This window comes from Podarcis bocagei, assembly GCF_964188305.1.
Source record: "Podarcis bocagei genome assembly, chromosome: 12".
Classification (NCBI taxonomy): Eukaryota; Metazoa; Chordata; class Lepidosauria; order Squamata; family Lacertidae; genus Podarcis; species Podarcis bocagei.
This window is the reverse complement of record NC_138137.1, coordinates 58,017,870-58,030,615: the sequence shown is the minus strand read 5'-3', so window position 1 is coordinate 58,030,615 and position 12,746 is coordinate 58,017,870. Positions and strand designations below refer to the sequence as shown.

Below are 12,746 nucleotides of genomic sequence, written 5' to 3'. Positions count from 1 at the left end.
TCCCGTTGTGGGGATTAGAACTGCCGGCCTTCTGATCGACAAGTCCTAGGCTCTGTGGCTTAACCCACAGTGCCACCCGCGTCCCTTTACACCTGGTTCTACTAATTAGCATTTCATAGATCTGGTGAAGTACACTATAGTCCAAGACTGCCATGCCACAATAAATTAGTTCGTCTTTAAGATGCAACAAAGCTCCCACCACCCTGGGATGTTTTGATAAATGGTGGTATATAAATTATTATTATTATTATTATTCTGCCCGGACACTGAGGTCCAGCTCCGACGGCCTTCTCGTGGTTCCCTCACTATGGGAAGTGAAGTTACAGGGAAGCAGGCAGAGAGCCTTCTCAGTAGTGGTGTCCGCCCTGTGGAACACCCTCCCATCAGATGTCAAGAAGATAAACTATTGGACTTTTAGAAGACATCTGAAGGCAGCCCTGTTTAGGGAAGCTTTTAATGTTTGATGAATCATTGTATTTTAATATTCTGCTGGAAGCTGCCCAGAGTGGCTGGGGAAACCCAGCCAGGTGGGCAGGGTATAAATAATAATAATAATAATAATAATAATAATAATAATAATAATAATAATAATAATAATAATAATAATTACTATTACTTTTGGTTCCAAGGTTGGTCAGCCCCTGAGCTGGGGTCTTTTCTTTAAAAAAAAGGGAGGGGGAGTTCCAAAATGGTGAAGAGAGATTTCCAGGCAGCTCAACTGTTTGGACTTGATCATGAGAAACCATCTTCCAGTAGCCTCCTCGGCTCACCCCAATGGGGCACCTATCCAAAGGTGCTGGCACAGGACAATTCTAACAACTTATAAGAAGAGCTGAGTCTCATCGAGCTTTAAATGTATCATCATTATTATTTTTATATATGTATTTATAACCTGCCTTTTCTTCCTGCTGCACTGGCTCCCAGTGGAGTACAGGGTCAGGTTTAAGGTGCTGGTTTTAACCTTTAAAGTCCTATACGGCCTAGGACCCTCGTACCTATGGGACTGCCTCTCCTGGTATGTCCCACGGAGGACCTTACGGTCTTCAAACAAAAACATCTTGGAGGTCCTGGGCCACAGAGAGGTTAGGCTGGCCTCAACCAGAGCCAGGGCTTTTTCGGCCGTGGCCCCAATCTGGTGGAACGCTCTGTCCCAAGAGACTAGGGCCCTGTGGGACTTGACATCTTTCCGCAGGGCCTGCAAGGCAGAGCTGTTCCACCAGGCCTTTGGCCAAGGCACAGTCTGACCCCCTCTCTCCTTCTGTAATCTTCATAGAACTCTAGCCCAATGGTTGCCATTAATTTGATTCTGAACTGATTTCAATTAATTGACTGTGATTTTATGTAAACTGTGCTATTTTTACTGTTGTTAGCCGCTCTGAGCCCGGCTTTGGCTAGGGAGGGCGGGATATAAATAAAATATTATTATTATTATTATTATTATTATTATTATTATTATTATTATACAGAAATGAATAACTTTCTATTAAGCTGGCTCTGTGGTTATCTCAAACGAAGTATTCTGAAGTTTCTTGACTCAACTCAAGTTAACTTGGGGGGAAGGTTTTGAAATAGGTGACACCTTTTAATCCCCACTGCCATGTCTTCAACAGACTTCTTAGGGCAGGTATAGGCAAACTCAGCCCACCAGATGTTTTGGGACTACAACTCCCATCATCCCTAGCTAACAGGACCAGTGGTCAGGGATGTTGGGAATTGTAGTCCCAAAACATCTGGAGGGCCGAGTTTGCCTATGCCTGTCTTAGGGGTTGGGAGGGGGGAAGACCACCCAGGCCCCTTAGACCACCTCTTCCGTGCCTGGGGGCTGGTACAGTGGCAGTATCTGCTGCAGCAACAGATTTTGCCTTCAGGAAATTCAATACCTGCTGCAACAGCAGATTTTGCTTCCAGGAAATGGCAACCGAGGCGGTGGACCACCGTTCTTGCGCTCTTCTCAAAGCGGGCCCCCGGAAATGCTAGCTGCCGGCTGGGTTTTCCCTGGTGTGTGTCTGTGCAAGGAAGATTTCGCCTCACTTCCGTATCTGGAGTTATCTCTACTTTGCACACACTTCCTGCTTTGTAGCATGCCACACGGTCTGGATTGCAGAGGCCGGACGGAATCTCTGCAATCTTGATGCGCCTACGATTCCGCCTTGGGATAAGGGACACAGTCACACAAAGCACACCCTGCGTCAAGGAAATCTCAAGAAATACTAATGGTAGAAGAATGGCAGATGAAGATGTTGGGAGTTTTTGGAGCTGGCAGACCTGACTAGATGAATCCGCGATCAGAAAGAAGATTTGAAGAAATTTAAAGATGATTTAGATAAATATTGTAATATAAGATAAGTAGAAAATACTTGAAAGTACCAAATAGGCCTAGGATTAGAATAAGGATGTTGTATATTAACATGGATCTAAGTCAGTAAGAAAAGAGATGAAGATAGTAGATTGAAGGAGTTAACTGTAGTAGAAAGATGATTTTGGAGAACTGTTACAAGGTGATATAATGAAATTCATTGTAAGAAGTTCTGTGAGGTGAATTATTGGAACTATTGCAAAAATAGATAAAGGGGAGGATGGTTAGTTAAGAATAATTAAAGGCAATATGAATTTAAGAAATGCATAAGAAGTGGTTAAAACGGTGGATCATCAGAGGTGCTGATAGAAGTCCAAAAAAGATTGTATAAGTGGTGAAGTTTTGTGGTATGCATTATAATTTATATGTTAAAATTAATAAAAATTATTATAAAAAAGATATAATGAAATTCAGTTAGAGGGGATTCGAGGAAGTCAGTTAATAATGAAATTTAAAATGAACTTTAGAAAGAATATGTGTTTTTATTTCTGTTTTTTTCCTTTCTTTTGTTGTGTAGTATTGTAGTGTGCTTTCTTTTGTATGTTTTATATGTTCTATCTGTTAAAATCAATAAAAAAAAATTGAAAAAATATAAAAAAATAAAAAGCACACCCAGCGTCACAGCAGCGAGATTCCACAGCAGCGAGATTCCCCCTCACCTCTCTCTGAGGAATGAGCAGCAGGCATCCTTGATGTTTTGCAGTTGCAGGAAGCTTGCCCCCATCAGCAGGGACTGGACGTTCTGCTGGTCGATTGCCAAGTGCCCATTGTAGGCGAAGTTGATCAGAGCTTCCAGTGCGCTAAATGGGCCAGAGAAGAATGGGAAAGCATGAGATGTTAGTAAACACACACATGACTTTATAAGCCACTTCAAAACGTGTGTGTGTGTGAGGGTCGGTGGGGAGGGGCAGCAACGTTCAACCCCGGGCAAGGTCTGTGTTGATTGATAGGCCCTTGTCAGATTCCAAGGATTCCAGGCCTTCAACAGCAACAAGAACATTGTGCTTCTGGTCCTTGGAATTGCAGAGATAAGCTGGAAAACAGCAACTGGGACGTACTAAAGTTATAACATCTTTACAACCTCATGTTCCTGTAAGCTTAGTTAGATGAACTTTTGCCTAAAAGCAAAGGAACGAACTGCCGTTTCCAAATGTTTTGGGGAGAAAAACTCACCCCAAAAATCAATAAAACATATTTTTGTATATGTAACTGTATAATGAATTATGTAATGATTATAATTATGGATTATAATGCAAGAAAACCAGAGGTTACAAATTTTCTAGTACAGTGGTACCTCAGGTTACATACGCTTCAGGTTACAAACTCTGCTAACCCAGAAATATTACCTCGGGTTAAGAACTTTGCTTCAGGGTGAGAACAGAAATCGTGCTCCGGCGGCACAGCGGCAGCAGGAGGCCCCATTAGCTAAAGCGGTGCTTCAGGTTAAGAACAGTTTCAGGTTAAGAACGGACCTCCGGAACGAATTAAGTACTTAACCCGAGGTACCACTGTACTTGTGCAATGTTTTGTACTCTGTATATCACTTTTTATTGTTTAGAATAAATGGAGGTTGTGGTTTGTCTTGGTTACAACCACCATAAAGTTCCCGCATCACTTTGATTGCGCATTCTGAGCGCTGATTACTTCTTGGTATCTGGAGTAAGGATGGCTCCTGCTTCGAGCAATTCTCCAATACAGTGGTACCTCCAGATGCGAACGGGATCCGTTCCGCAGCCCTGTTTGCATCTAAAAGCAAACGTAACCTGTGTCCACGTGTCTGCATGTGCGCGGGTCACATTTTGAGCGTCTGCGCAAGCGGCGAAACCCGGAAGTAATGCGCTCCGTTACTTCTGGGTCGCCATGGAGCGCAACACGAATGCGCTCATCCCGAAGCACATTCAACCTGAGGTATGACTGTACCAGCAATTTTTGGCAAGGTTTCAATATTTCTGACAAATTCTTGAAGTCATTTTCATTGAGTAGTAAATGGAGATTCCAATTTTTCCTTTTGGGGGGGGTGTGACCTTTTTCCACAACTGAGAAGGATCAGTTCACTTTTTCAGTGTTTCTAAGCTGCTGAACTCCCCATGGATTACCATCAAGCATTTGGTCCCTTCCCTTTCCCGCCCCGACCTGGCCACAGTGATCCATGCGACGGTCACCTCGAGGCTTGACTACTGTAATTCGCTCTACGCGGGGCTGCCCTTGAAGCTGTCCCAGAAACTCCAGCGGGTGCAGAATGCTGCAGCGAGGCTCCTCACGGGGTCTCTGCCATGGGAGCATATTCACCCAGTGCTTTTCCAGCTGCACTGGCTCCCGGTGGAGTACAGGGTCAGGTTCAAGGTGCTGGTTTTGACCTTTAAAGCCCTTCACGGCCTAGGACCCTCGTACCTACGGGACCGCCTCTCCCGGTATGCCCCACGGAGAGCCTCAAGGTCCATAAATAGCAACACCCTAGTGGTCCTGGGCCCTAAGGAAGTCAGATTAGCCTCAACCAGAGCCAGGGCCTTTTCAACACTGGCTCCGGCCTGGTGGAACGCTCTGCCTAATGAGACCAGGGCCCTGCAGGATCTGATTTCTTTCCGCAGGGCCTGTAAGACAGAGTTGTTCCACCTGGCCTTTGGCTTGGAGCCAATTTGATTCCCTCCCCCTCTTTCTTTTTCCTTTTTCCTTTCTCCTCCTGTGATGAGGCTGCATTTTAATATTTTAATGTTTCAATATTTTAATGTACTTTAATCTTGTTTTTAAGTTGTATTCATTCAACTTGTTTTTATTATTGCTTGTTAGCCGCCCTGAGCCTGGCCTTGGCTGGGGAGGGCGGGGTATAAATTATTATCATTATTATTATTATTATTATTATTATTATTATTATTATTATTACCTTGGATCCATGCCCTGCATGACAATTTCATCTTGCTTGCACTCCATCATGTCGTTTGTAAACATGGCGTGGAAGTAAGGGATAGAGGCCGCCAAGACAATCCGGTGGGCGCTGAATTTGTGGTCCCCGACCTGTGCAGTAAAAGAGAAAGGAAGAGACATCAGCTATTTGGTTCCAAGGGGAAATGTGCCATTTCAGAATGGGATACTAATCCACGTTTGGTGTAAGCTCTGAGGCAGAGTAAATGCTTGACATCTCTGGCAGTGATGTTCAAAAGGAGCTTGGGTAGCAAGTTGCCCAAGACCCTGAAGAGCCAATTAGCTGGCCAATACCGGGCTAGCCAGACCAATGGGAAAAGTCGGTATCTTCCTTATATTTAATTTGATAGGCTGCCAGCACAAGGGCGGGTCTAAAATGAGAATGCTTACTCAAAGGGTACTGCAACAGTAAAAGTTTTCTGGCAGCTATTGAATGAGCTTTGTAATACAAAGTACATATCAGATAAAGTTAAATTAAGGTAACAAAAAGAAACAACGTTGTGTAACTGTGTAAATAAATAGTTTATTTGAAAATTAGTACAACGGGTATAGTCGGAAGTTTCTTTTCTTTGTGGACTGAAATATGAGATATTACTATTTTTTTTACTCTATTCTTAATTTTATTCTTCTTTCTTTTATTTTTTTCCTTTTCTCCCCCCTTTTCTTTTTTTGCTTTCTTTTTGTTCTTTTGTATGTATACTCTCAATAATTTCTATGTTTGTTTGCTGGTATTGCATGTATTTTAAGACTCTGCTTGTTCAATAATTTTTAAAAAAATAATAAATAAATAAATAAATAGAATGAGAAAGCTTATGCTTACAGCATCCTTTCCTGCCTCTTGAAGCTTTGGACTACAACTCCCATCAACCTCTGCCAGCACAGCCATGTTGGCTGGGAATGAGGGGAGTTGTATTTCAAGGAATCAGGGGGCACCAGATTTGGGGGAGGCTGCGGTACTCAGGGATAGCCAGCACAGTGCTCTCCCTATGTTGCTGGACTACAACTCCCATGAGCCTGCTGGCTGAGGTTGATGGGAGTTGTAGTCCAAAACATCTGGAGGCTTACCACGTCAAGCTATCCCTGTGTGTGTACACACAAGCGGAATCCACAACAACCTAAGCTTCTATGAAACAAGAACAGCCACCTTAGCAATAACCTATTCAGTACTTTTACGATTAGAATTACTCAGCGCAATCTACTGTCTCTTAATCAGATTCTTCTGAAAATCCCACAAGCGGTGGTGCTCCTCCTCTCAGGGAGAAACACAGATAAAGCAGCCATGAGAGATAACAGCAGACACACCCTCACTTTCCTGTTCCCCACGGACACAGAATCTACTTGCATCTGACATGTTGGCATATCATAGCCATATCATAGGCATATTATAAATACATAAAAGGTCTTTTATGGAAACTGAGAAAACCCCACGGGAGGAGGCTGGGCAGATAAAACGAGATAACGGCGCCTAACCCACACGTTAGATCACATGGCAAGTAGGCGTCTGTGTGTTTTCCTTGAGCCACTGCAACTAGCAACTCTGCTTATGAAAACCAAAAAGAATGCAAATTAAAATCTTTGCCCGGAAATGAAGTTAGGCACACATGATGCCGATCACTTACTAGCCTTGATTCCCACGTCTGATTCTGAACAGAGCCAGGGTAACATTCCGCCTGTGGTTTTTGAGGGCCACATTTGAACATGGCTGGAATGCTGCCTTTAGAATCCAAAAAGGTTCTCTGTGGGAGACACCCGACCGGCACTTGAGCCTTGAAGTCAGGAGCAAGATCTCCCAACCGGATCCCTGTGTACCTAAGGGCAAGTTGTCAAACAAGATGTCAAAGAGAACAACAACTACCAGACTTTTAGAAGACATCTGAAGGCAGCCCTGTTTAGGGAAGCTTCTAATGTTTGATGTATTACAGTATTTTAATATTTTTTTGGAAGCCGCCCAGAGTGGCTGGGGAAGCCCAGCCAGATGGGCGGGGTACAAATAATAATAATAGTAATTAATAGAGTTGTTTCCTAGTTCTGCTGGATCTCTCAGCGGCCTTTGATACAATCGACCATAACATCCTTCTGGACCGTCTAGAGGGGTTGGGAGCTGGGGGCACTGTTATACAGTGGTTTCGCTCCTTTCTCCTGGGCCGTGTTCAGAAAGTGGTGGTGGGGGATGAGTGTTCAGACCCTTGGGCCCTCACTTGTGGGGTGCCTCAGGGTTCCGTCCTCTCCCCCATGCTTTTTAACATCTATATGAAGCCGCTGGGAGAGATCATCAGGGGGTTTGGACTGGGTGTCCATCAATATGCAGATGATACCCAGCTCTACCTTTCTTTCAAATCAGAACCAGTGAAGGCGGTGAAGGTCCTGTGTGAGTGCCTGGAGGCGGTTGGAGGATGGATGGAGGCTAATGGATTGAAGTTGAATCCTGACAAGACAGAAGTACTGTTTTTGGGGGACAGGGGGCAGGCTGGTGTGGAGGACTCCCTGGTCCTGAATAGGGTAACTGTGCCCCTGAAGGACCAGGTGCGTAGCCTGGGAGTCATTTTGGACTCACAGCTGTCCATGGAGGCACAGGTCAATTCTGTATCCAGGGCAGCTGTCTACCAACTCCATCTGGTATGCAGGCTGAGACCCTACCTGCCCGCTGACTGTCTGGCCAGAGTGGTACATGCTCTAGTTATCTCCCGCTTGGACTACTGCAATGCGCTCTACGTGGGGCTACCTTTGAAGGTGACTCGGAAACTACAGCTAATCCAGAATGCGGCAGCTAGACTGGTGACTGGGGGCGGCCGCCGAGACCACATAACACCGGTCTTGAAAGACCTACATTGGCTCCCAGTACGTTTCCGAGCACAATTCAAAGTGCTGGTGTTGACCTTTAAAGCCCTAAACGGCTTCGGCCCAGTATACCTGAAGGAGCGTCTCCACCCCCATCATTCTGCCCGGACACTGAGGTCCAGCACCGAGGGCCTTCTGGCGGTTCCCTCATTGCGAGAAGCGAAGCTACAGGGAACCAGGCAGAGGGCCTTTTCGGTGGTGGCGCCCGCCCTGTGGAATGCCCTCCCATCAGATGTCAAGGTGATGGACAACTACCTGACATTCAGAAGACATCTTAAGGCGGCCCTATTCAGGGAAGCTTTTAATGTATGATATTTTAGTGTTTTTTGGTTTCTGTGGAAGCCGCCCAGAGTGGCTGGGGAAACCCAGCCAGATGGGCGGGGTACAAATAAATTATTATTATTATTATTATTATTATTATTATTATTATTATTATTATTTAAGTTGGGCACTCCCCTGGGTCTCCGTCTTTCATGAGAGCACCAACCGAAACAGAGAATCGGATGGGGAACATCCCCTTGGGTCCTGGATACCAAGGATGAATGTGGCGGGAGACAGTTGTAGGAAGATCTTGAGCTAGGAGCAGGAGGAGCCAGAATTCTCATAATGCTTTCTGCCTTTTTCTTCCCCCTAGATTTTCTCCCCTTCTCTCCTTACTAAAAATACCCCACTGTGCAATTAAGCTTAGAGGGGATCTTAGCACATGGAGAGGATTTATTCAACTCCACACGACTAAACGACTAAATGACAACAAACCCCTTTTACGATACGATAGATGCTGTTAAGGTGCTACACTCAATATGCCAGCAAGTTTGGAAAACTCAGCAGTGGCCAGAGGATTGGAGAAGATCAGTCTACATCCCAATCCCAAAGAAGGGCAGTGCCAAAGAATGCTCCAACTACTGCACAATTGCGCTCATTTCACACGCTAGCAAGGTTACGCTTAAAATTCTACAAGGCAGGCTTAAGCAGTATGTGGACCGAGAACTCCCAGAAGTGCAAGCTGGATTTAGAAGAGGCAGAGGAACCAGAGACCAAATTGCAAACATGCGCTGGATTATGGAGAAAGCTAGAGAGTTCCAGAAAGACATCTACTTTGGCTTCATTGACTATGCAAAAGCCTTTGACTGTGTTGACCACAGCAAACTATGGCAAGTTCTTAAAGAAATGGGAGTGCCTGATCACCTCATCTGTCTCCTGAGAAATCTCTATGTGGGACAAGAAGCTACAGTTAGAACTGGATATGGAACAACTGATTGGTTCAAAATTGGGAAAGGAGTACGACAAGGCTGTATATTGTCTCCCTGCTTATTTAACTTATATGCAGAATTCATCATGCGAAAGGCTGGGCTGGATGAATCCCTAGCCGGAATTAAGATTGCCAGTTTGGTACCTATGGGTGAACGTCTCTTTCATGTGGCTGCAGGACTCAGCATCCTCAGAAGGCGTTACACCCTAATTGTGGTGGGATGAAGGGTGGTGTAAGAAGGGAAAGCTCGAGTCATGAGTGTTACTCTCTAGCTTGAACATTTCATATGTCAGCTCTGAGTGGGAAGTGCTAAGGCTTGGATTTGCACCATTCTCTCTCAGTCAAAACAACATTCTCTCGGGTTTGCTCTGAGCAAAATCTTTGGCACCACCTGTGCCCACATTCTTAGGCGTAAAGGATGCCAAGTTGTGTTGATGTATAAACACAAGCAGTGGGGTGAGCAATGGGGGAAAGTGGGGAAAAAGTATGTGGCTAGGACGGTTCAGTTCCAGTCGAAGCTACTCCGTTCAGGTGAGCTCAGAATCCACTTCTCTTCCCTGGTTTTATCAAACACACATTCCAAGATGATGGCAGGAAAAATAAGAGGTTTGGCAAGGTGCCCAAGCCATCTGTAGCAGATTGCAGAGCGAGCCCCCAGGAAAAGCCTTTTTTTTTACATGTTGAGAGCTACTGCCACCACAGTGCTGAAGAGAACGAACTTCAGATTGACTGGCACCAGGAAATAACCTATAGCAGGATCTCAAACCTACTGTTGACATACGAGCATTTCATTAACATTCCATGCAGAAACATTTGTGCCAACGTGCTATTTTCAGCGTCTGTGATGGAAAGCTCGCTTGTGAGTGCCATCTGGGTGTGTTGAATAAAATGTATTACTAGTCCGATAAAGCAATTCCGGAACAGTATGTTGTAAAACTCCTTGCTGCTGTCTGCAGAATATGGGCAGAGATGAACGGGGCAAATATCGGCTCGGAGGATGGCCACAGCTCAGCAACAGAATATGAGCTTGGCTCACAGAAGAACCCTGGGTTGAATCTCTGGCACCTCCAGATACGGCTGGGAGAGATCCTTGCCTGAAAGCCTGGAGAGCCACTCTGGGGTGGGGAATCAGTGTTGACAACATTGAGATGAACCAATGGTTTGACTCAATGTACAGCAGCAGCAAGACAATATCTAACGTAGATACAAATACAGGGACAAACCTCTGAAACAAGCCCCGGTGCCAATTTCTTCCCCATCTCTACTCAGACTACACTCCTACAGTACCTAAAAATATCAGCCACAATTTCACAGGCTCATTCGCCTGCTCTGTCTTCCAATGAGATATGTGCTCTCATTTGCCAGCAATGCTCTTCTGCAGTCTTGACATCATCATCATCATCATCATCATTATTATTATTATTATAAATCTGTATACCACTCTATACCCAAAGGTCTCATAGCTCACAACATAAAATTACAATATTAAAAAAATCACAAAATGCATAATAAAAATAAGAACAAACTGATGATCCCTTCGCCCACAACACATTTAAAAGGCCTGGTTAAAGAGGAACATCTTTGCCTGGCGCCTAAAGGTGAATAATGAAGGCACCAGGCAAACCTCCCTGGGAAGAGAATTCCACAGACGGGGAGCCACTGGAGAAAAGGCCCCGTTCTCATGTTGCCACCCTCTGGACCTCCCGAGGAGGAGGCACACAAAGGAGGGCCTTAGATGATGATCTCAGGGTCTGGGTCAGTTCATATAGAGAGAGGCTGTCTTGGAGGGGCCGCGGTCCTGAGTTGTTTAAGGCTTTATAAAGCAGCACTTTGAATTGGGCCCGGAAGCTAATGGGCAGCCAGTGCAGATGGGTCCGGATTGGTGTAATATGCTCAAACCGTCTTGCCCCGGTCAGCAACCTGGCTGACGAATTCTGCCCGAGATGCAGTTTCCGAACCGTCTTCAAAGGCAGCCCTACGTGTGTCATGCGACACAAAGGCACAAATCTGATGTCTGAAATAGCAATACAGTCATACCTCGGGTTACAGATGCTTCGGGTTGTGCGATTTTGGGTTGTGCACCACGCCGAACCCGGAAGGACCGGAATGGGTTACTTCCGGGTTTTGGCACTTGCGCATGCGCAGAAGCGCAAAATCACGCTTTGCGCATGCGCAGAAGCGCTGAATCGCAAGAAGAAGAGACAACGACTTTGGATTTGATATCCCGCTTTATCATTACCCAAAGGAGTCTCAAAGCGGCTAACGCTCTCCTTTCCCTTCCTCCCCCACAACAACCACTCTGTGAGGTGAGTGGGGCTGAGAGACTTCAGAGAAATGTGACTGGCCCAAGGTCACCCAGCAGCTGCATGTGGAGGAGCGGGGAAGCGAACCCAGTTCCTCAGATTACGAATCTACTGCTCTTACCCACTATACCACACTGGCTCTCAGACGCGGCGCTGAGGGTTGCGGACGTGCTTCCCACACGGATCACGTTCACAACCTGAGCATCCACTGTATCCAGAAACAGCCACAAATAATGTCCAGCAAGTAAACTAAGCCAACGCTTATGGACTCCTGTATGTAGTAGGCATGCAGAAGAAGCCCGTGTTTCACCTTTGAGATTTTTAGTAGGTTTTTCTGCTTGCGATGTCGTTTCATGGTGATGAGACACTTTGCGAGGAATGTGCGAGCGCAGCCACCTGCCTCCTCAGATCTACTTTCGGAAATAGGATGTACAAAGCTTTCCCTTTATAGCACTCGGTGCCAGTTTAATGAGAGGCTGCTTCTCCCCTGCACACACCCACACCTGAATATTAATAAAGCCTTCCGCAGAACGCTGCAGGTGCCATAAATATGTCAGGCTGCCTGCCTGCAAGCATGGCCCCTGGCAGAAGGCAATCTCAATTTTGTAAGGCCTCTTAAGCCCTTTTGTTAAGCAGGCCCTCTGGGACTCTTGACTTGAGTTACGGACTCGTCCTGTTCCACGTACTGATGGCCAAGGGCACACCCATTCTCAGAAGTAAGCTATTAAGGCCCTGGAATTTGGTAGAGCTTTGACAAGCATCAAACAGGAGTCAGGAAAATGTTATAAACAGAGCCACCAGTATTATGTAGGGTTTTTGGTTTATTTAAGCATCTTAAAAAGCAGAGACATCACCTTGCCAACAAAGGTCCGTATAGTTAAAGCTATGGTTTTCCAAGTAGTGATGTATGGAAGTGAGAGCTGGACCATAAAGAAGGCTGATCGCCGAAGAATGGATGCTTTTGAATTGTACAGTGGTACCCCGCAAGACGAACGCCTCACGAGACGAAAAACTCACAAAACGAAAGGTTTTTTCGTTTTCGAGTTGCCTCGCAAGACGAATTTCCCTATGGGCTTGCTTC

The 12,746-nt window shown here is 45.5% G+C and overlaps 2 protein-coding genes and 1 long non-coding RNA gene across 4 annotated transcripts in view; 1 reads left to right on the top strand and 2 right to left on the bottom strand.

Annotated features, from left to right (window-relative positions):
• The window catches only part of LOC308569544 (uncharacterized protein), a 201,715-nt gene that overhangs the window by 152,637 nt on the left and 36,332 nt on the right, over positions 1 to 12,746 (top strand). The gene's annotated exons all lie outside the window — the stretch shown is intronic.
• The window catches only part of KLHL18 (kelch like family member 18), a 47,561-nt gene that overhangs the window by 23,158 nt on the left and 11,657 nt on the right, over positions 1 to 12,746 (bottom strand). For both annotated transcript variants that reach the window (XM_081163707.1, XM_081163708.1), the window contains exons 2-3: positions 5,238 to 5,368; positions 3,016 to 3,156 (exon numbers count right to left, since the gene is read on the bottom strand). In XM_081163707.1, coding sequence (XP_081019833.1) covers positions 3,016 to 3,156; positions 5,238 to 5,368 — 272 coding nt within the window. The remainder of the gene's footprint in view (positions 1 to 3,015; positions 3,157 to 5,237; positions 5,369 to 12,746) is intronic.
• Positions 666 to 2,245, bottom strand: LOC308569921. The gene is made up of 2 exons (XR_014000925.1): positions 1,881 to 2,245; positions 666 to 1,840 (listed from the first exon to the last, which is right to left on the bottom strand). It is a non-coding gene; the product is annotated as an uncharacterized lncRNA (long non-coding RNA).